Genomic DNA, 22,230 nt, shown 5'->3' on the forward strand with positions numbered 1-22,230 from the left:
GGAAAGCTGAGGTAGCCAAGTCCGGACTAGTCAGGGGTGCCCAAGCCTCTTTGCCTGCAGGCCAGCGCATTCGCGGTCACCTTTCAGGGGCATATGGATTTGCGTTCTGGGGTGGGGTCGAGTGGCTCAGTCCTTTAGGACGGATGGCACCGAGGGAGCTGATCCCACTCAACTGAAGCTCTGACTGGCTGAGGACAGAGCCAAGGATGTTAGCCTTCCCTGATTCCCTTCCCCACCAGAGCCAGGACAGCCCACGTGTGCACCCCTTCCCTTGCTGGTGCTGGGGCTGGTGCTGGGGCTGGGCTGGGGCTGGAGCTGGGGCTGGGGCTGGGGCTGGAGCTGGGCTGGGGCTGGAGCTGGAGCTGGAGCTGGGGCTGAGCTGGGGCTGGGGCTGGGGCTGGACTGGGCTGGGGCTGGGGCTGGGGCTGGGGCTGGGGCTGGAGCTGGGCTGGAGCTGGGGCTGGAGCTGGAGCTGGTGCTGGGGCTGGGCTGGGGCTGGGGCTGGGGCTGGGGCTGGAGCTGGAGCTGGGCTGGAGCTGGGGCTGGAGCTGGAGCTGGGGCTGGGCTGGGGCTGGGCTGGGGCTGGGGCTGGGGCTGGAGCTGGGCTGGAGCTGGAGCTGGAGCTGGAGCTGGGGCTGGGCTGGGGCTGGGGCTGGGGCTGGGGCTGGGGCTGGGGCTGGAGCTGGGCTGGAGCTGGGGCTGGAGCTGGGCTGGGGCTGCTGCTGGGGCCGGGGCTATGTGGGTGCTGGTGCAAGTGTGGGTGTGGTTGTTAGCTTGGGCAGGCAGCACTGCCAGGCCCACTTGTAGCCCCTCGGCCTCATCCCTATGCCCAAAGGGCAGCTGTGTGTTTTAAACCCTGGGACTGCCTGTGCCAGCCAGCAAGGTGTGAAGAGCTAAAGCCTCGAATGCAGGCTCAACCAGTGATGGACAGGGAGGGAGTTGGTGGGAACATGCCACTGCTCCCCAGGCTGGGAAAACTCTAGGCTGCATGTTCCACCCACTCCCAGGGCAGTGGCAGTCGCTCCCTCTTACCTGCATCTGCTTTTCCATCCCACTTCCCCACCCTCTAGTGGTTTTTCTGAGAATCCCTTCAAAATAAGTGAATGCTTATGCAAGCCCTTACCTTAGGGTGGGGTGACCCAAACTAGGACAGTGGGGATACCTGGGCCAGCCCCTGGGGTCTCTGACCTCAGAAACCATGGACGGGCAAGGAACTTCGGCACTCCCCAGCAGGAAGCACTGAGCACCAAGGATGGAAGTGCCCTGCGGGCTCAGGGGTTTGTTAATCTGTTCGTTTGAGGATGGTGGGGGGCCAGGGGTCTTCAGAGAGGGGCCGGGCAGTGGGGCACAGGGGTAGGAGGCACCGGGGAGCAGCTGTTTACTGACCGGTTTGGAAGCGTTCCAGTGGTTTGCCAACCAGGATAGCTGTGCGAGGGGCCGGGTAATGGTCACCGGGCTAAGGGAGGAGGCTTGCCCAGCTCGGTGAGACCGCCCCCCCACAGGTGTGCAGAATGTGGGGAACTGGGATGCCTCTGAAGGCTGGGAGGGGGGTGGTCCAGCAGGGGCGGGCTCTGGCTGCGAGGGAGAGTTCTGAGTTCTTTTCACTTGCTCACCTTATAGCTCCTCTTGGGCACAAACCCTAGACAGTGATGAGCCATGAAGACGAGGTTGAGGAGGAAGTAGAGGAAGGAGAAGCAGCTATGCAGCCACAGGACCTTACTCCTGCCAGGAACAAGACACAGGAGCGGTGAGACCACCCCCCCACCCCGCCCCAGGCAGTCTCCCCTGGGCCGCCCTCTGGTGCTTCCCGACACTCGGGCACCTTGGAAGGGGATGGCCATGGTAAGAAGGGGGTGACCCACGCCGGCTACTGCAGGCTAATATTTATTGAGTGCTTACTATATGCCAGACCCGGGGCGGGGGGGGGGGACTAGATGCTTTCTGTACATTTTCTCACCGGATTCTCACACCATAGGAGGGTACTGTGACTCTCTTCATTTTATTCACAGGGAAATGAGGGTCAACGTGGCAGTGACCTGCCCAAGGTCACGCCTCGCCGTGGCAGCACTGGGAGGGGAGCCTGGGCCAGCAGACGCATGGGGGCTCCTGACCACCCACCATGTGGTGCTGCTGGCGGCTCACGCTCCCACAGCTGCCCGGCAGCCCAAGTGGAGGGGCCGTCGGCCCTCAGTGGTGAGGGATGGGGGGGTCCTACTCAGGCCCAGAGGGAGGAGGGCCCGGCGGATTCGCTCTGCCTCTCCTGGGATAGCAAGAGTGGCAGCACCAGGGCTTTGGGCTCGTACGATGCTGTCCCAAGGCATCTGGCCAAGAGGACTGCTCAGAAATAGGGCCCACCTTATTTGGTGCGGTTTGAGAAGAGAAAAGCGGCCTTGCTTCAAAACCTCTCCTCGCCACTTGTCCCAGTACCGGACGCTTCACCGAACATTCCCTATCCAGCTAGGTGTCTCAGCCCCCGTGTCGTCAGAGGGGACAAGTTTCTATGGTCTCTAAGGACCACTCCAGCTCTCTGTCGGTGTGGGTCTATGGATGTTGAAGGGTCTTCCCTGCCCCACTAAAATTAACATCTTGTCAGGAAGGCGTAGGCACCTGGCGCCGGTGGCTGGCCTGGGAGAAGCTGGTGAGCTCTGCTCCGGTGTCGGCAGCAGCAGGGGAGGGGCCGGCTGGAAGGGGAGGTAAGAGGATGCCATAGCCCCATTCTGCTGATTTTAGAGCTTGACAGATGGCAGGGGGCAGGGGCGGAGGGGCCAGGGTAGGCAGGGGAGGTGGCGCAGGGATATGTGAACCCCCATTCACACCTGCTGGACCTGCCGCTTCAGCTTTGTCAGGAAGTCAGCCACGTGTGGCCAAGACCCCCAGGGGGCCTGTCTTCTCACCGTGGACCAGCAGGGCCACATCTGGCTCGGTACACATTGACTGAGCCATCAGTTGGGTTGGCTGCTGTTGAAATCCACGAATCACATCCAACAGTTGTTCCCCCTCCCCCCTCCCCCCCCAGACTAGGAATGAAGCTCGCGGTGGGCGTGCACTGCCCCAGACTAAAGGCAGAGGTGGGGCATGAAGCCGGGTCACACGGGTCCTCAGGCCCACACTACCCCCCCCCCCCCCGCCATGGGAATCAGGTCTACGTTTTATTCATTATATGAGGGTTGACGTGCACTGTTCTGTGGGCAGGAAATAATATCTTCAGCCTCTGCTTGCTACGGGGTCCTTGACACTTGGGTGCTGGACGTATTAAACAAGCAGGACCATCTTTCCAGGCCTTCAGGAGTGGCCAGTTTGGGTAGTTCTACCTATTACAGATATGGGGACACTGAGGCACCAAGAGAAAGCATCTTCTGGCCTCCCACTCAGTACCTGGGTCCCAAGGAAACTAGGCCTTTCTTAGCAGCAAGGCAGTGCCCACGTTTTCGACCCGCACATTGGACCTTCTCTCCCCACCCAGGCCCCAGCCAGTAGAAGGGGAGGGAAGAGGGTCAGGTACCTACTCTATGGAGACATTGACAATGGTGGTCCGACCAAAGTGGCTATTCCAATCTGGAAGAGAAGAAAGCGGCTGACCTCAAGGCCGGTTCCTTGACTGAGTGAGTTGAGGGGGCTGCTTGAATTCAAGGTTCTTGAATGAATGCCTGTGGTCTGGAAACGCTTGCCCATGTCCTGCCCTTCCTTCTCATTCCCTAGAACTTGCCCCCAACTCTCAACAAAACCAGCAGAGGCCTCTTCTTCTCCCTGCGACTACTGGTTGGGGCTCTATGGCTGTGACGTGAGACCAAGTCTTGGGGTGTCATCCCCAGTGCCCATAAGTGGCGGACACCAGTAAATGCTTATTGAAGGAGCCCAGGGCCCCGCCATGAGTGGAGGGATGAAATTAGCAAGACTGTTACCACTGGCAACAATCACAACAAGAATGGCACGTTGCCTCATTGGGACAGAGTAAATCCTTCTGGCAAAGTGTACTCGTTTGTCAGTTTAGACATCTCTGGGTGTTAGGAAATGTGTCCAGAAATCCTGCATTCATATAACATATACACGATATACAATATCTTGTTGCCAACACACTGGCTCTCAGGAAGAGAATTCGGAAAGACAGCAGTTACTGACTCGGGTAGCGGTATTTGGTGGCACAGACATTGCACGCTACCTTGAATTGACTGACGCCTACCTCTGGCTGAGGAGAAACAGCCATCTGAGGAACCAGGGTACCACTGGCTGCCACCTGGGCATTCTGGGTGCTACCTGACACCACCTAGTTACACAGCGTCCAGCTCTGTCCCTCCTCGTACTGCTAAGTGAAATACTGGCTGTTATTCACTGAGCACTCACTACGTGCCAGGCCCCAGACATGCATTATCTCCCAATCCCTGTGACAGCTGAGGACCGACGCCCGGGGAGACTGACCTGCTGAATATAAGATAGAACAATTTGCTAGATTGGGCGAAGGTATTTTCTGGGAAGCAGATGTGGGTCAAAGTTGGGGAACCAAGATTTTTCTGTCTTTGAAGCCTGGGCCCACAAAGTCAGTCTGTCCAAAGGACTTGCCCTTTTATAACAAGCATAGCAGAACTTCCTGTCTGTCACCGTGGGGGTGGGGAGAGATCAAGTTCAGGGATCTCTGCCGTAGGTCACATGCCATAAAAAGGCCTCGCAAGCACCTGGCCAGGCGTAGCGTGGGGCTTCAGATAAACCTTCAGTTCCAGACGCAATTACTACCGCGTGCCCACTGTGCCAGGTCCTGAGCCAACCTCGGGACGACGGCCGTCTCATCTCCAGTCTCCACGTGGGAGAACTGAAGTCTGGGTGGCCTCAGGTCACATAACTAATTTTGAGAAGTGGAATTCAATTTCGGGTTTCTAGACGACTGAGACCCAAGCTCTGTCCCGCCTACAGGGCTGTCCCCTGCCCTGGTGGCCCAGCCCCAGGCGCGCTGAGCTCCGCCTACCCAGAACGGTTCCGGTGTAGTTGATGGGCAAGACGATGCCCAGGGAGGGGATGCAGAGGATAAGCACAAAGATGATGAGGTGATACTGGAACGTGATGTAGATGCGTGCGTCGTCTCCACACTTGCTGATCAGGTCCTCGTTCCTGGAAGAGACGCACAGACAGGGACACTCCTCAGGAGCCCGTGCGGCCGCAGCCTAAGTTGGAGGGAGGGAGAGGGAGAGAAGGGGCTCACTCCGCCCCTAAGAATTATCGCCCTTCATCTCCAAGCCTCTATGGTGCCCGACACGCATGTCGCTGAGTTTCACAGGCATGTCCCAGACAGCAGCTGCCACACACACGTGGGAATCCAGGGGCACTTCTGAAATCAGGCAGTCATTCCATCTTTTCTCGCTCCGTGTGGAGAACCTGCGGTGGCGTGCGCACCAGACAAACCAGCAGGGACACGGAGATCAGCCGCGTTTTTTTTAAAGTTGTTTCTTCTACTTTGTAAATTAAAAGGGAGTGCTTAAGGTCACAATGAGGTATCACGCCACACTGCCAGACTGGCCAAAGTTAGACAGACAATACCAAGGGCTGGCGAGGCTCTGGGGGCACTGGGCGCTCTCCCCCACTCACGGGCACTACCCCGGCACTGCTGCTTTGCCAGCAGTTGGTATTATCTAAGGAAATGGACGACATGCACACCCTATGACCGAGCAACTCCACGCCTGGTTTTATTCCAGTGGATGCACATGTGTGTCAAGAGACATGTATGAGAACCTCACATGCGTTGTCTGTAACCGCCCCAAACCACCTAAATGTCTACCAAAGGCGGAAACGGACACAAGAACTGTGAGATATAGGGGGTCTGGCTGGCTCAGTCAGTGAGGAGTGCAACTCGAGATCTCGGGGGGATGAGTGGAGGCCCCACATCGGGCGTGGAGCCTACTTAAAAAAAAAAGAAGTGTGAGATCTATACGTGTGTGTGTGTATGTATATACATGTGTGTGTGTGTGATCTATGTGTAATGATACAGATATGGAATGAAATACTATATAGAGACAAAAATGAGTGACCATAGCTGAACTTCACAAACACAACGTTGGGCGGAAAGACCCAGGCACAAACAATACATACTGAAGGTTTTCATACACAAAGTTCAAAAATAGGCAATACTGAACAATGGAGTGAGAAGTCAGGATACTGGTTGTCTTTGGAGAGGGGGAGGTGGGGGAGGTGACAGGGGGCTGGGAAGGAGCAGGACGAGGGCTCCTGGAGTGCTGGCAATGTTCTAATCCTTGATCTGCTTTGCTGCAACTGAGCGGGACCTTGATTTTTGGGGACTTTTCCATACGTGTGTTATACTTGAAAAAGAAATTTAAAAGCAACACATGCTTATTACAGAATTTTGGGGAAATACAAAGGAGAAGAAAATCTTTCCCCTCTAATCTCATCCAACCTAAGATAATGACCATGAAGCACTTTGGTCCATCGCCCTTACTTTTCCGTTGTTGGGCTGGTTTAACTTTGTGACTATGGTATCAGCAGCATTCGATGTAAGGCTGTGTTGCTTAGCTTTTCAACTGAAGCCGTTTCTGACTGTTCCACGTTCTGCCTAAATGTTTTCATTGCTGCACTGTGGTAAGGGTGATAGTGGCCTCCACGTACAGAGTGCTGGTTCGTACCCAGCTCCAAGGTGGCCTCCCCACTCTGCTGGTGGACGTACCAGAGTTTACCCACCCCTGCTCTCCGGTCAGGCTTGTAGGGTGTATGCATTCAAGCATCCAGTCCAGGATTCAGATTTATTTTTAAACAATACTATAAAGAGCCTATCTTTAAGGCGTTCCAATAATCCCCATTTAGGGAATTATTTAGAGCTCTCGATTTTTTTTTTTTTTTAACTGCAAGCTGTTAAAATACTTCTTGCCCTGGACTTGAGAATTCAATCCCAAGAATGAGGTGGGTGGGAACTGGCGAGAAGGCAGGGTGCTGGAGAGCGGGAACGAAGGGAGGGTCCTGCTGCAGGCTTGGGTGCCAAGACGTGGTCACCTGACAGGAGTGTGCCTCAGACAGGGTGGGGCAAAGAGAGCCTCCAGTCTCAGGAGGGAGCCGAGGGGGGCTGGCGGGACCAAGGACACAAGGTCCACGATGCGCTGGGCCTATTGCTCCCTCTCTCCCGGGGGGAAGTCAGGTTATCCTCAGCAGCCTACCTTACAGCCCCGGGGACAGTTTGCAGTTCTGAGCCTGTCTGCACTCCTCTACTCCATTCTTTCCTCTTCTCAACCCCGACTTTCCAACCACCACCCTCCTCCTCGCAATGAATTCTCCTCTTGGCTCTAATCGCTTCCCTTCTGCTATCTCTTTCTGGAAACCCACTGTATCCACTGTACTCTCTCATCTTCAGATTCACAGCCACCTCTCTCCACACCCTGGAACTACCACCGGGTTCAAGGGCACACTGGCTACTCTGAAATCCGAGAAACTCCTCGAGCCTCCATCCCTGACCCGCTTTCTCTCATGTTCCAGCCAACACCTTCCTTCCTCCCTCCCACCTCTTCCCCGGCCTCTACTTCACGGACATCTTACTCACGAACCGCCCTCCCAATGGAGACCCGAATCACTGATGTCCACGTCCTCTCCTTGCTCTCATTCTGCTCAACCGGGGGCTCTGAGCGCACAGGCTGCCCGCCACACCCTCGGGGCTTCAGCGAGTCCAGCCCTAAAGATTGCGGCCTCTTCCTCCTGCCCCAATGACGCTCTTTTTTGATCTTGCTTCCCACTTTGGGTGACCTATCTGCTCCCACAACTTCAATTATGACCTTGTGCACCCATCTCCCAGGCCGCACTCTCCTGCTCTGACCCTTCTCCGAAGCTTTAACTAACCCCGCTTTTCAGTAGCTTGCTGGTCAACTCGCAGGTTTGCCCTAGCCATCTCACATCATTCCCCAACTCCTCATATCTCATCAGCTCCCAACGAGTGGCATCGCTTTCCTCCCCAGAAACCAGCCCTGGATCACTCCTTTTCTTAACCAGCTGGAGGCCAGGTGCAGACCACGGCCCAGGGACTATAGCCCCATGATCTCTCTCCAGCTGCCTCCTTCCTTGGTCAGCATCCCCTCTCACCTGGACACTGGAAAAGCCTCCTTAGGTGTTCACCTTGCCCCTGGACCTTCTCCACTGCCAGTGCCCCCCATACTCCTGCCTACAAACAGATTCTCACCCTGAGTGTCCTGCTCAAAAATAGGAATTGTTCTCTACTGCCTCCAGACCAAAGCCCAGGGTTCTCAGCACAACAGTCAAGGTCCTACTGAGCCTTCCAGCCCCATCTCTTAGCCTCTCTCTTGCCATGTATCCTTGTTTCTAGCCACATCTAGACCGACCATTTCTGGATGCTTCTGCCCATCTCTGCCCCAAACCTTCACTCATGCAGTCCTTTCTTTGTGATGGACCCTCCACTGGGCCTAGCGTGGAAATTCTTCCCATCTTTCAAGGCCTCGCTCATAACTTGCTTCTCCTGAACCCCCTAATTGGAATTAATTTCTTGCTCCCCCAAATGCCCTTTGCCTGGCAACTATAATGCCCCCATGATGAATTAAACATAGTGAGTCTTGTTAACCTTTGTCTCTCCAGCTGGACTGCCTGGGCTTTTTGCCCAGGGACTCTAGCGACCCTGTCCCTGATCAGTAAATGCGTGAGACTATCTTCTAGACACAGCCCCCAAAGGATGCAGGATGCAAAGTGCAACAGCCAGCCTTCCTCCCTTCCCAGGGAATATGTTCCCAACGTTGGGTAGGGGGAAGAGGATGTTCACCCAGACACATACACTGCTATGCACACTGACCTCCCCTGACACGCAGGTCCGGGCACACACACCTCAACAGCTGCACACAGATTTGCACCAATGCAGTGATATGCCTCTCGTATTTCGTATTTGGCATGTACACGTCTCTCCTGCAACATGGACACGTTTCTCCCCGCCCTGTATACATCCATTGACGTGTCAGCAGATGGCAGAGAAAATCCAGAAAGTCAGCCCCAAGCTATCCAGGACTGAGGATGTGGTCAGCTCAGACAGGCCCAGGCGCTCTGGGATTCCCTCCCTCTCACCCCTGCAAAGGGCTGGCTACCGTGCCACCCTGCCCCTGCCCAGCATTCATGACTTTGTTAAACCCAGGCACCTAGAGCCAGCCTGGACAGCCTCCCAAGGTCACCAGCTCCAAAAGGTCATACACCTTAGTGGTCATTTAAAAAAAAAAACATTTTTTTAAAAAGTAAATGCTTGTGGGGCACCTGGGTGGTGCAGTCGTTAAGCGTCTGCCTTCGGCTGAGGGCAGGATCCCCACGTTCTGGGATCGAGCCCCACATCAGGCTCCTCTGCTGGGAGCCTGCTTCTTCCTCTCCCACTCCCCCTGCTTGTGTTCTCTCTCTCAAATAAATAAATAAAATCTTAAAAAAATAATAATAAAGTAAATGCTTGTTTAAGGGAAAAAAGGTAACATTCCCTAGAAACTGTTGACAGGGTCTGCATCTCTGCAGGAGGGCTGGAGGTGGACTTTCATGTTTCTCTGAATGCAAACATATTTAATGTGAGCTTGTGCCTGTCTTAAAAATTACCGAAGCAAAACCAGAGAAGGTCGCAAGAGATAAAAGAGATAAACCATTTCCCCTCCCCTCCCCCCACATGTGGCTAAGATCCCCGGACCACACACAAACTAGCCTCATCACTCACTCCTGGGGACTCTGATGAATGATGTAGGTAGACTGGGGGAGGGGGCAAGGCCACAGGGACTCCCCCATCAGTGGGGTTGGAGCTCAAACACCAGAGGCCCATGGCCCTAAGCCCAGCTCAGGGTTCCCAGGGCCCAGGCAGGGTGCCTATGCCCCCTTCAGCAGGTCTGGAGAAAGACAGGCACCCTCAGGTGGCTCATGGGGGTGGGGTGGGGTCTTGGGAAAATGCACGAGTGCTCCCAGCCAGGCCCTTGACGGGTGAGCGTGGAAGTGCATGCAGGAGGAAGTTCCAGGAGCCTTTGCCAAGCAAGCAAATTAGCAGGCCCAGTCCAGCCCCTTGTTGCAGGTGGCCTCTGAGGGCAGCAAGGCTGTAGCCTAAGGCAGGCGCCAGGTAAGATAGGGCCCTGGATGAAGGCTTTGAAAGATGGGCAGGGCAGGACGGACAGGGGGTATTTAGGGAGCGCCCAGAAATGTGCAGGGCTATGAGGCAGAGGCAGAGCCGTGTGCACAGGCATGAGTATGTGCGTGTGTAAGCACATGTATACACACACATACACACAGTGGGGGCAGAGAGTTCAGGAAGGTGCTCAGCTGAAGCAGGGCAGAATCAGGAGCGTGACATCAGAATCCTGAAGCATGGGGGAATCAGAAGGAAACAGGGGACCTGGGGTCTATCTCCTTGCCAAGTGGGGTCTGGCCCTAAAAAGATCGGGGGGGGGGGGCAAGGGGCTGTCCCTCTGTAATTAGTGCCAAGGGAAGAGGAAGCACGCCCCTCTGCCCGCTGTTTTCTTTTCCATTTCAATATGATGAAAGATGTTCGCAGAAATAAAGCAAATAGCAATGCAGGAAAAATTTCTTTCTCCTAGGGTAGAGTTCATAAAAGCGTTTTTGTATGCGTGAGAAAGTGGTCCCTTCCTGAGGGCTGTAGGCTCTGTCCAGTTCCCATTCCGCCCACCTCCGGGAACCCCAGAGGGCATCCTCTGCCTGGGCAGGATGAGGTGGTCAGGGGGGCGTGGGGGGTGGGGCACAGAACCCAGGCCCAGCCCCAGACCTGCAGGGCAGCGGGCTCCATCCCCATCTCCCCCAAAGTAAGGCAGCTGCGGGCACAAGCTCAGAAAGTTCCGGCACAAAGGGACTCCTGGGTGGCTCAGTCTGTTAAGCTAAGCATCTGCCCTCAGTTCAGGTCATGATCCCAGAGGCCTGGGACAGAGCCCCCGCATCAGGCTCCCTACTCAGCGGGAGTCTGCTTCTCCCTCTGCCTGCTGCTCCCCCTGCTCGCTCTCTCTCTGACAAATAAATAAAATCTTTATAAAAAAAAAAAAGATTTAAAAAAAAGAAAGAAAAAAAGTTCAGGCACTTACTTCATGGTGACGGTGTTGAAGAACCAGGAATAGAAGCCCTGGGGAGAAAGGAGAGAAGTGTGAGAAAATCCAGCCCCGGGCCTGCCCTCCAGCTATGGGAACCCAGGTGGAGTGAGTCAGCGTCCATTAGGGGCCTCCTTCTAGGCAAGAGATGGCAGTGAGAAAGAGCTTGGGTTCTGGAAGGAAGTGGGCTCCATCTGGAATCCGTGGTGACCGTCCAGGAAGAGGTCTCCCCGGAAGTGGGCTGTGAGTTGACATTCCTGCCATGTGGCATCCTGTTGTAGGAAATGGGGGCTTCGTGGGCTTTGGACCAGAGGGAGAGAAGGGACCCTTTGTGGGGTGGATGTCAGCTGCTTTCTGTCTGTCCCTAGTTGCTTCCTTCTGGGAAATGCCCCCACACCATGCATGTGGCCTGGTGGGCTGTCCATGAAGTAGGGGTCTGCCACCAGTGGCCAGCTGATCAATGGAAGCATGACCCAAGTGGGGCCAATCAAAATTCTCCTAAGGGGATTAACAGGGATGTGGGGAGAGGAGGTCTCTCTGCACCTGAGCTCCTGCACCTTGGTGAACACCCCGGAGCCTGCAGTGGCTCGGCGCCATCTTCAAGGCCACAGGCAGGAGCTTGTCTGAGAAGAAAAGCCCACTCAGAGGAGAGAGGACTGGAGGGGGGATCCTGGTGGTATTTCTGGACTTCCTGGATCTCCCTGTACCCAAGGCAGCCACTTCTCTTGAATTTCCCGACTCAAGCCACAGATTACCTAGTTTGAGCTGGGTTTCTTCCCTTACATCTGAGAGTCTTGCCAATTATGTCTTCCTCTCAAGGTCTTGCTGTCTGGTTTCTAGGTGGTAGGAAAGGGCAGCCTCAGCCATGGAGAAAGAGGAAGTGTGCTTGGAAGACTGTGCCTGAGGATGGGCTGGGGCCCATGGCCCTAAAATCCGCCAGATCTGGTAGCTGGTTAAGTCGCCCTGGTGCGTGCTTCCTTCTGGGATTCTGCAGGGTCTAGCAAGATCTGGGCAAAGGTTGCAATTCTTGATTCACCCCATTTGCTCACAAGCACATCAGTGAAACAGGCAGGCCCAGCTGGCTGACATTCCCTGGCACCACACTGATTGGGGAAGGGGAACTGCCCAAAGGGAAGCGATGGGGTCAGGCAAGCAAGAAGCAGAAGGAAGTTCCTTGCTCCCTTCGGCATAAGGCCCACCAAGTCCCCTTCCCTGGATTGGGGTTGCCTGAGAGTCAGATGTCCGCCTCAGGGGGGACCATTTCTCCAGTTCTGTCCTGGGGAACTAAGATAAGGACACTCTAAAAAAAAGAGGGGCGGAGTGGCTCAATCAATTAAGCGTTTGACTCTTGATTTTGGCTCAGGTCATGACTTTGTGGTAGTGAGACTGAGCCCTGCGTTGGGCTCCATGGTGGGCGTGGAGCATGCTTGAAGTTCTCTCTCTCTCTCTCCCCTGCCTCTCCCCCCCAAAATAAACAATAAATAAAAAAAGGACAGACGCCCAGGTATGAGTCATGGCAATGAAGGGAAATAGCATGCTGGTGGCATCGACTGGGAAAGGCCCCAGGGAAGGAGTGAATCACTAAATAAGAGTTGGGCTGAGAGTCTGACCACCCCTCCCTGCCCTGGAGGGTCCTTCTTCACCACCCACCTTGGGCACACAGGTGTGATTTATTTAGGGAGCAAGTAGGTTTGTTGACGGTCCCTAGGGGTCCTGCACAGGGGAGGACACAACTTCTTGGGACTCCCTTCCACCCCCTCTACTCAGGTGCCAAGGGGGATACCACACACAGCACGTGCGCGTCCTGGAATTCACACAGGACAGGACTGTCCGTCAAAGGGCAGAGGTCGTGAGTACAAGTGTGGCCTCTGTGTCTGTGAAAACTGCAGACACGGATGTGCAGCTAGCCTGTGTGGACTCTCTCTGCACTCCCAGACAACAGACACCCCCCCCACACGCTCCCCCGCACGTACACCACAGCTATGAAAGGCATAAACCATTCAGAAAACTCAGCAGCTGAACAGCGAGCCTGAGAAGGGCTGCCACCTCCCCTCTTGCCTCACCCCTGCAGGAGAGGGCCGCAAGCTCCCAGGAGCCAGCTCAGCTGACAGGGCCGGGGGACAGTGCTCAGTTCACTGCAGCTCTCTTGGTGCCCCACCCTCTTCACTCCCACCACGTGGGGTAATGGCCCCTCTGCTGCCCCCAGGCCCCTCGGCCTGGCTGAGGCCCTGAGGCCCCAGCATCGTGGCTGGGGCGCTCCAGAGGCCACCTCTGGCCTCCCAGTCTCCCTGCCTGCCTCATTTCTAGCTCTGCAGTGTGACTGTCCCACTACTGCCATCATGATTTCTCGGCTATTTTTAAAATAAATGATCTTTTTGCCATTATACAAAAAAAAAAAAACCCCAACCAAAATAATGTTTCTGAAAATAAACTTGAGAACCACCTTGTAAGGTAGGTGTGACCGTCCTTATTCTACGGAGAAACTCAGAGACAAACTTGTCTACTGCTCCCCACACAGCGTGGGGCGGATCGTGGCAGGTAACACGACCAGGTCTTGGAGGGATGATAACGGAAGGAAGGTGGTTCTCCTCACTTACTGCCTCCAACACGTACCCGTCAGATGCTAACTACACGGGAGGCTGGCCTGGGTGCGGGGACAGCGGCGGCAGGACCAGGTCAGCGCCTGCTCTCGCCGCGGGATCTGACACACGGGACTGATCGGGTAGATGAGGGATCGTTACAGACTGGGTTAAGAGCCAGAAAAGGGATGCATTTTCCATGCGTGCGTAGAGAACAAAAGATCTGGACCCACGTTGGGTGGATGGGGCTCCTGGGGCAGCAGTGCTGGGGCTGAAATCTGAACAAAGGGTCAGTCGATGTATTGGCCCCTAGCAGGGGCCACTGGGGAGGGGAACAGGGAAAAGCAGGTGAAAGGCCATGTGGAGGGAAGGAGGTGGACTTCTGAGGATCTGAAAGGTGGCCAAGGTGGCCAGGGACGGGGGAGTTGGGAAAGAAGGACAGGTGGGCAGCAGACCGGACCATGAAGCCACAACAAGGCAGCTGGGCTTCATTCCAAGAGCACTAGGAAGCCAGTGAAGGGTTACACAGGGGACTGTGTGTCCCCGCTCGTGGGGATCGCTCCAGATGTGCGTGGACAGTGGATGATGCAGGACACAAGTGTGGACATAGAGACTGGTTAGAAGCCAGCCTGGTCATCCAACAAGAGGCCGACGGGGGCCTGGACTGGGGGGTGGGGGCAGAGGAACAAGACGGGGAAAGTGACAGCAGTACAACTCGGTAATGGACTGGCTGTGCCCGGGGGCCTGGGCCGCACCAAGGGGGTGCAGCTGGGTGGGTGGTGGCCAGAGCCTGAGACCAGGGATCTAGGAACAGGTGGGTAGAGGGATAGCGTGGCATGTTTCGGACATACTGAATCCCAAATGCCTTCACAGTATCCAAGTGGAGATATTTTGAGGGCCATTGGATAAATGTGTCTGGAGCCCACAGGGAGGTTTGGCTGGAGACGGAAATTTAGGAAGGTCTGCGGAAAGGAGGCAGTTGAGGTGGTGGGTATGGGTGACACTGCCCAGGAGCGCGAGGAAGAGGTCTGGGACCCGCTGAGGGAAACTCCAGCTGTGGAGGACGAGCCTGCGGAGGGGACAGAGAGGAACAGATGGAGCGGCAGAAGGGAACCCCAGAGAGTGTGGTGTCAGAGAAGCAGCCGGGGCTGCCTGTTCAGCAAGGGAAGGGCCTGAACTGCCTGTCTACAGGGCCGATGTTTCTGAGCGATCAGAGGAGATGAGAACTCAGGAAAGTCCATCGGATTTCACCTTGCGGGACAACTGATGAGCTGTCCGGGGGAACGGAGGGGCGGAAGCCACACTGCAGGGGTTGAGGCATGAGGGGGAGCGAGGAAGTGGAGAGTACGGGTGCAGAGGGAGTCAGGCCGCTGTGGGCTGTGGCGGGGCCCAAGACCGTCCCTGACACCCTCCACAACACTCCAGCTCCGTCCCATTACTACGGCGTGCCTTCCTTGCCCCTTTTGGAATTCATGCCCTGACCACCGTCCTGTGTGCGTCGGTCTGGGGTGTCTCAGCCAGGGAGAAAGTCCCATGAAGCAGGACTTGGTCCGTTTTATTCACTGCCCGGCCCCCAGTCCCCAGACCAGCGGTGGCCCGCAGAGGGGCACCAGGGCAACTGGCTGAGCAAACGAACAAGCTCGGGCAGAGGACTGGCATCCGACGGGGAAGAGAAGGGGGAGAAGACCGGGCTCCATGGGCAGGGTGCAGCAGGTTGCGGGAATCCTGCCTGATGTGAGGAATCTCCTACGTGAAGTGGGAGGTGAGTCCTCGGCTCGGCGTGGGGGCTTAGGCAGGACCCAGGCTGCGACGAGGGTTGAGGATTTGAGAAGAGCAGGTAAATTAGTTTTAAAAATCCCTGTAAAATAGAATTAACTAACTCTTACTTGGCGGTAGGAATGGTGAACAGCTCCATCCTTCTGATGGGGAAGCGGAGCCTTGGCAAAGCTGAGGAATGTGTCGAAGGTCACATTGCCAGGTGGGGTGTCGCTGGCTGCCAAGCCCCTGAGGGTGAGCGTGCTCCTTCCTGCACACGGCAGGGCTGCTGTCCAGAGCCAGGAACCCTCTGGGCCCAGGCCCACCCTAGCACTCACCTTGTCCTTGTGTTCCATCTCCAGGGAAATATCCGAGGGAGATGTCTTCTCACTCTGCTCCCCATAAATCAGAGAGGTCAAGCTGCAGCCAGGGAAAGCAGTGAGCAGGGAGGCAGAAAGGGAGAGAAAAGGCCTCAGGCCTTGCTGTCCCTCTGGCTCCCAGGCCAAGAGCTGCCGTGCCCTCCTGTCCAGGACCAGACACGCCTCAGCTCTGAGCACACAGCTCTGGGGACAGATGGTAATCACCCCTGTTGCCAGGTGCCCAATGTATCTTGGGAGTCATGGGATCCAGAAAGTCTGAGATTCTAGAAAAAGGTGATCTCGTGCCCAAAGGTGACTGCCACCCCCCCCCCCCCGCCAACCAGGTTCTCTTCCTGTGAGGAGGGCCAGTGCAGGGGCAGGAGTGGGTGCCAGGAGGACACCTGCTGGGTCCTGGTTGTGGCGGCACATCCCCCAGAGGAGGCGAGCAGCTCACTCGCCCTGACCCCCAGCGTCCCCTCACCTGTCATTGTGTATCAGCAGAGCCAGGCGCCCGTAGTCCCACGCAGCTTTCCGGAGGAAGGAGTAAACCAGAATGATGACCTACAGCCAGGGAAGGGGGTGTGGGGATGTGTCTTCTGCTTGGCCGGCCCCTGCATCCGTGTGGGGGAGACCCTGTCCCGCAGGTTCCCAGGGACACCCTGGGCTCCCCAACAAGGTGGCCAGCTCTGTTAGGGTAAAGGTCACGCCTTTTTCAGCTCTGGATGCCCAGTGCCTGTCAGCTTCCCTGCACAGAGTGGATTCTTGGAGTTTGCGGTGTCATGTTCAGAACTATCTGACAAGAACATTCCTTGAAGGGGCGCCTGAGTGGCTCTGTTGGTCAAGCCTCTGCCTTCGGCTCAGGGCATGATCTCGGGGTCCTGGGATCGAGCCCCACATCGGGCTCCCTGCTCAGCGGGGAAGCTTGCTTCTCTCTCTCCCTCTGCCCCTGGTTGTGCTTTCTCTCTCTCAAATAAATAAGTAAAATCTTAAAAAAATAATAATAAAGAACATTCTTTGAAGAAATCAGCAAGGGGAGAGAGAAGGGAGGCCCGAGGGCAGTGGCCAGGCGGGCCTCTGGCCTAAGCGCAGGGAAGGGAGTCTTAGGAATTCTGTCTGTTCCTGTAGCCCCCTCTTCCCCGACTGCCCTGGACACGGCTGACGTTCAGGGAGTCTTCACCGCTGCGGCCGGCGTGCATTTGGAGAGCCGAGGCCCCTGCTGCGTCACCCGTGACCATTTGACGGTCTGCGCCTCCGAGGCCTCACTGCCCACCGAGGAGTCCAGGACTTACCACCCACAAGAAGATGTTGAGTAACAGCACGGTGGGGATGCCCCCAAAGGGCTGCCCCTGTAGGACGGTGCTCCGGGAATTGAAGCATTCGTTCACTGTCATGTTCTGAGTCTCTTCCACCGCGTTCAGGCTGCCGGGCGGGACAGCCATCCTGGGAGCTCCCTGGCGACAAAGGGACACTCAGGTCAGACAAGAGAGAGCCTCTCACTCTGTGAGCGCCAAAGCCTGCTGGGGACATGGGGCGGGGCGCACTGCGTGTCCATCGCCAGCCCGTAACAGGTCAGGGCCGGAGTCTCAGCCCCGAGACGCCACGCAGCCCTATCTTGTAAGACAGCAGCTTCTCCAAACCCAGAGCCATGATGGCCGAAGAGCCCAGATCCCCTGGAAGAGTTTTTATTTTGTACCCGTTACCAAAAGAGTCGTGAAATGTACCTCCAAACGGATCTTCCCTATTCCTACCTTTGTGAAGCTTTTCTTGCATAGAAACGAACAAATTTCACAAAGGTGGATAGGACCCCAGAGTGGGAGCGTTCAGTTTGGAGAACAGAACTGCACTCATGGGAAGCCCGTGCAGACAGGGTCTAACATCCTATGAGTCTCCATTCCAGTTTCCAGGAAAGGAAGGTTCCTAGGACTAAATGAGGTAAAGCTGGAGGGTGCCTGGCACAGAGCAGTGACTCGGTAAATGTCCCTGTCTTAATGTCGAACTTGAACCAGGGAGATTGGTGCCTGCCCAGGGGCCTGAGCCAATCCGGTGAGGGCTCAGGGTCACAGGCATCCATATTCTCCAGACTTGGAGAAGCGTGGGAAGCACCAATGAAAACGGGAATTGACTAGTAGCTTGCTTGAAGTTACCTGCAAAGTTGTTCTGGTTTTTAAAGACCATTCCTTTTGGCTCCAGACCTCATCTCACCCTAGGACCTCTTTACTCCCATTCAAGAAAAGTAGGCTCACTCCTTCTTTCCTTCATTCAGTAGGTATTTAGTGAACAGCTGCCTTATGCCAGACCGATGCTGGTCATGCATCAGCGAACGTATTAAAGGGATCACTCTGACCATTGATTTGAGAATAAATGGGGGGGCGCCTGGGTGGCTCAGTCGTTAAGCGTCTGCCTTCGGCTCAGGGCGTGGCCCTGGAGTCCTGGGATCGAGCCCCATGTCAGGCTCCTCCGCTGGGAGCCTGCTTCTTCCTCTCCCACTCCCCCTGCCTGTGTTCCCTCTTGCTGGCTGTCTCTCTATCAAATAAGTAAATAAAATCTTAAAAAGAAAGAAAGAAAGAAAGAAAGAAAGGAGAATAAATGGGGCAAGCATAGAAGTAAAATCAGACAGGTCAGTTAGGAGGAAATTGTAGCAATCCAGGCAAGAGGTAGCCACAGCCAGGACTGGGATGGAAACAGAGAGGTAGTGAGAAGTACTCAGATTTTGGAAGTATTTTGAAGGTGAAGCCAAGATTTGCTGATAGAATGGATGGTGAGGGGTGGGGTGTAAAAGAGAGGAGTCCAGGATGACTCTGAGGTTTCTGGGCCCCGCGACTGGAAGAGGGGAGGTGCCGTTACTGGGTGCGACAGCCAAGAAGTGCAGGGTGGGGGCGGTCAGGAGCCAGGTGCTGGACATGCTGAGTGGAGATGCCAGGCGGGTGGCTGGAAATGAGTCTGCAGCTCAGATAAGAGTCAGGAGACATAAAGCATCCCCAGCAGACAGAGGACTCCCGGAGGTGTGGGACTGGATCGCCAAAGGAGTGAGCACAGAGTGAGGCTCAAGGTCTGAGCCCCGGGCTGCTCCATCAAGAGAGCTGAGGCAGGTGAGGAGGACACAGGAAAGGGACTAGAAGAGCAGCCGTCGAGGAAGGAGGAACAGCAGCAGAGCATGGTGTCCTGGAAGCTAAGTGTCTCCAGGAGAGGGGACGGACAAGTTGTGTCGATGTGGGCAAGATGACAACTGGGAATTAGCCACAGTGAAAGCAACATGGAGGCTGTCGGTGGCCAGACTGGCACAGGTGCCAGACAGAATGATGCCATGGGATCAGGAGCAGTGGGCGTGAACAATTCCTTCAAAAAGGAACGAGAGCTTGGAAGTGGTTAGGATGGGAGAAGTAGCAGAACGCGGTATGCCAACGGGAAGGGTCCAGTAGAAAATTAAAAGCTGGTGATGTGGGAGAGCCAGGGCATCGCTGGAGCAATGTGAGGATGTGGGAAGGGCTGGGAACTGGTGCACAAGTGAAGTTGGCCTTGGCCCAGAGCTGGATACTGACCCACGACAGCAGGAGGGAGGCAGGTGCACTGGTGGAGCTCGTGGGCGCGCCCTCCCACGGCTTCTATTTCTCAGCCTCAGAGGGAACAAGGTCGCAAGGTGACTGGGCAATGCTGGAGGTGGTGGGCAGCTGTGGGATGTTCGAGGACAGGAAAAGAGGCAGGAATAGAAATCTAGAGGAGTGATGCAGTGAATGGATGACGGGAATGTGGAGGACTGCCGGGCAGCACTAAGGGTCCACTGAGGTTCATGGTCTTGAATCCACAGGGAGAGCAGCCGGCCTCACTGGGCGTTGCCCGCAGCTGTACTCATCCATGTGGCGGCAGGGGTGGCAGAGGTGCCCTGCTCGACCTAACCAGGCCACAGGTTTTCCCAAGTGAGTCTGAGAATAAAACGGTCAGAACCGTGTATGAGGGAGTAGTTTTAATGATTGGCCGGGTAAGGAGAGAAAGGAGACATGAGATGGGCAAGAGATGGTGACAGGTGCCAGAGGTCCAGGGAGGTAGAATTGTCGAGTACCACAGGCTGTGAGCTGACAGGAAAATGAGCTGTGTGACACTGAGACTGAGAAGGGATTGGTTATGGGTAATGAGAAGGTCTGGGGCATGACCATGGTGTGAGCAGGGGAGTGTGTCAAGGAACCGAGAGGCTGGAGTGTCCTTTGTGGAAATCAGTAAGAATGAAGACTGGAACAGCACTGGTGTGACGACGAGGCAGAAACTGAACTCTCCAAGGAAGGAGGGGAGTGACCTGGCAGCGGGCAGGGGTGGGGGTAGTTGGTGCTTGTACCAAAGATGGGGAGCAGGATGTCTAGGCTGACACTTTGGGTCAAGATGGAGACTTTAGCAGGGAGGAAGGAAGAAGAGTCTGGAAGTTGCAAAGAGGAGTAACAAGGATGTGTCTCCCATCCCCTGGCCTGGGAGGGTAGTAAGAGAAGTCCTGTCCTGGGGAGTCTCTGGTTTCCAGTCCCAGTGGGCAGGTGAGGCGCTGCAGGAGCTGGGGCTGTTTCTGGGCATTGTGGGGTCTGTGGCACTGAATCCCAGCCCAACTCTCACTAGCCACCTCGAGCAAGCTACTTATGGTCTCCCTGCCTGGTATGCTCATCTGTAAAAGGGGTGTGATGTTAGTAACTAGTACTCACTTCACAGTACTGTCAAGAGGGATAGGTGGTTAAGATTTGTCAGTCATGGAGAGCAATGCCTGGAACATAGAAGTATTCCATAGGCACTCATCAGATGAAAAGTGGACGCAGGGCTCCAGGGGGCACAAGGGAATGCTGGCTGGAGTTGGGGAGGCTGGGGGGATGGGGATGGAGAAGGGAATAAAGGTGAAGGGCTTGTGTGCAGGACACAGGAGGTGGCCTGGGGGTCTGGGCTCCCCTGTGCTAACTCAGAAATAGAAAAACACCAGCACTCACCCTGCTACCAGCCGGATTAGCATCTAATGGGAGCAGGGAGCCTCCTGCCTGTCTTTTCTGCTCCCCTCTCTGCCTTAGGCTGCCCATGATTTTGTGACCCCAGGTCACTGCTTAACTCATTGACACAAGCATGCTTAGCTAAATGTAAACGTAAAATGGCTTACACTGAACGCAGTACCTCTAAACCGTAAGCTTTCTGCCAGAGAGCCAGAGTAGCCCAAGTCGCGAGGCGCGTTTCTCCTGGCATCTCTCTGGCAGCTGCGGCAGGAAGCTGCAGTTCTGCTCGTGGCCACCGGGAGGAGCCCGCGCCGAGGAAGCCGCTGGGGAAGGGCAGGGAGGCGCAGGCGCGATCTGAAGGCCTTGGGGAGCCGGTCCTTACCTGAGCCAGTTCTCCAGGGACGGGCTGAGGCAGGCCTGGGGGCGACGCTCCGCTCCGCGGCCGCTGCAAAAGAACAAAGGCAGTGGAGAGACCACAAGACTTAGGGTCCCAGGCCGTGTTCAGGGGCCGCGTCATCTCTCAGGGCGCCTTTCCTTGTCTTTATGCTCAAGATACTCAGCCTTCATCACACGCGTGTTTTGCAAATAGTTTTTCTCAGGCTGTTGCTTCTCTTTTCGTTTTTTTCATGGTACCTCTGAAGCGTCACAGTTTGGGATTTTGACAAAGGCCAATTTAATAAATTTTCTTTGATGGACCTGGCTTTTGGTATAGTATCTACGAAATCTTTGCCTCCCCCAAAGTCTTACAGATTTTCTCTCCTACGTTTTCTTCTTAAAAAACCTATCATTTTAGCTGTGACACTAAAGTCTAGGATGCACTTCGAGTTAAAGCTGGCATAGGAGGCGGGGTAAGGGTTCAAGTCCATCTCTCAGCATGTGGCTCTCCAGCCGCCCAGTACCCTTTGTTGGATTCTCATCTTTAAACCGAGAAGAGCTGGGAAGCTGTCTGGGGGGACTGGAGCCAGGCCAGGAATGTGAAAGCACTTGGCGACCTGCAGCACAGCCACAGGGACATGTGACTCACTGGACTTACTCGTTAATACGGTGCGGTGCGTGATGACGGAAGGGGCCGGTCCTGGGCTGGGAAAAGCTCGGGCTTCCATCTGGCTCTAGGGAGGTTTGAGTCCTGGATGCTGCTCTTTTCCACTCAGTTCCCACACACTCCTTCTCTCTCTTTCCAAAAGCACCCCCCTTTCCTCCCTCCTCCTTCCTTCCACAAAAAAGGGCTGAGTCCTTACCAGGTGCCAGGCATCCTGCCAGGTTCTGGGGGCCCGGCAGACCTGGTTCCCTTCCATATGAGGCTCCCAGACACATCGGGGAGACACGTAGGCATGCCGGGCCTATGCCACCACACACTCCAGCACACCTTGATACCCCAGGGAAAGGGGGCCATGGGGCGGGCCCACCTCAAGTGGTCAGGGAAGGCTTCTCCAGGTGAGAGGTGAGGAGGTGGAATCGGGACAGTGTGGTGGGAAGCATGGACGGGGGAACCATGTTGACCAAGACCTAAAGAGGGGACAGAGCATGGTGTTTCTGGAACGTGAAAATGAATAGT

At 55.6% G+C, this 22,230-nt stretch overlaps 1 protein-coding gene across 1 annotated transcript in view; it reads right to left on the reverse strand.

Moving 5' to 3' along the window:
• TMEM63C (transmembrane protein 63C) overlaps positions 1-22,230 on the reverse strand; it is a 67,649-nt gene that overhangs the window by 17,927 nt on the left and 27,492 nt on the right. Inside the window, exons 3-10 of the mRNA XM_026519439.4 lie at positions 21,058-21,120; positions 17,013-17,174; positions 16,205-16,284; positions 15,703-15,784; positions 11,028-11,065; positions 4,958-5,100; positions 3,507-3,555; positions 1,614-1,722 (exon numbers count right to left, since the gene is read on the reverse strand). Of these exons, the coding sequence (XP_026375224.1) occupies positions 1,614-1,722; positions 3,507-3,555; positions 4,958-5,100; positions 11,028-11,065; positions 15,703-15,784; positions 16,205-16,284; positions 17,013-17,162 (651 nt within the window). The 5' untranslated portion in view covers positions 17,163-17,174; positions 21,058-21,120. The remainder of the gene's footprint in view (positions 1-1,613; positions 1,723-3,506; positions 3,556-4,957; positions 5,101-11,027; positions 11,066-15,702; positions 15,785-16,204; positions 16,285-17,012; positions 17,175-21,057; positions 21,121-22,230) is intronic.

This window comes from Ursus arctos, unplaced genomic scaffold, assembly GCF_023065955.2.
Source record: "Ursus arctos isolate Adak ecotype North America unplaced genomic scaffold, UrsArc2.0 scaffold_25, whole genome shotgun sequence".
Lineage (NCBI taxonomy): Eukaryota > Metazoa > Chordata > Mammalia > Carnivora > Ursidae > Ursus > Ursus arctos.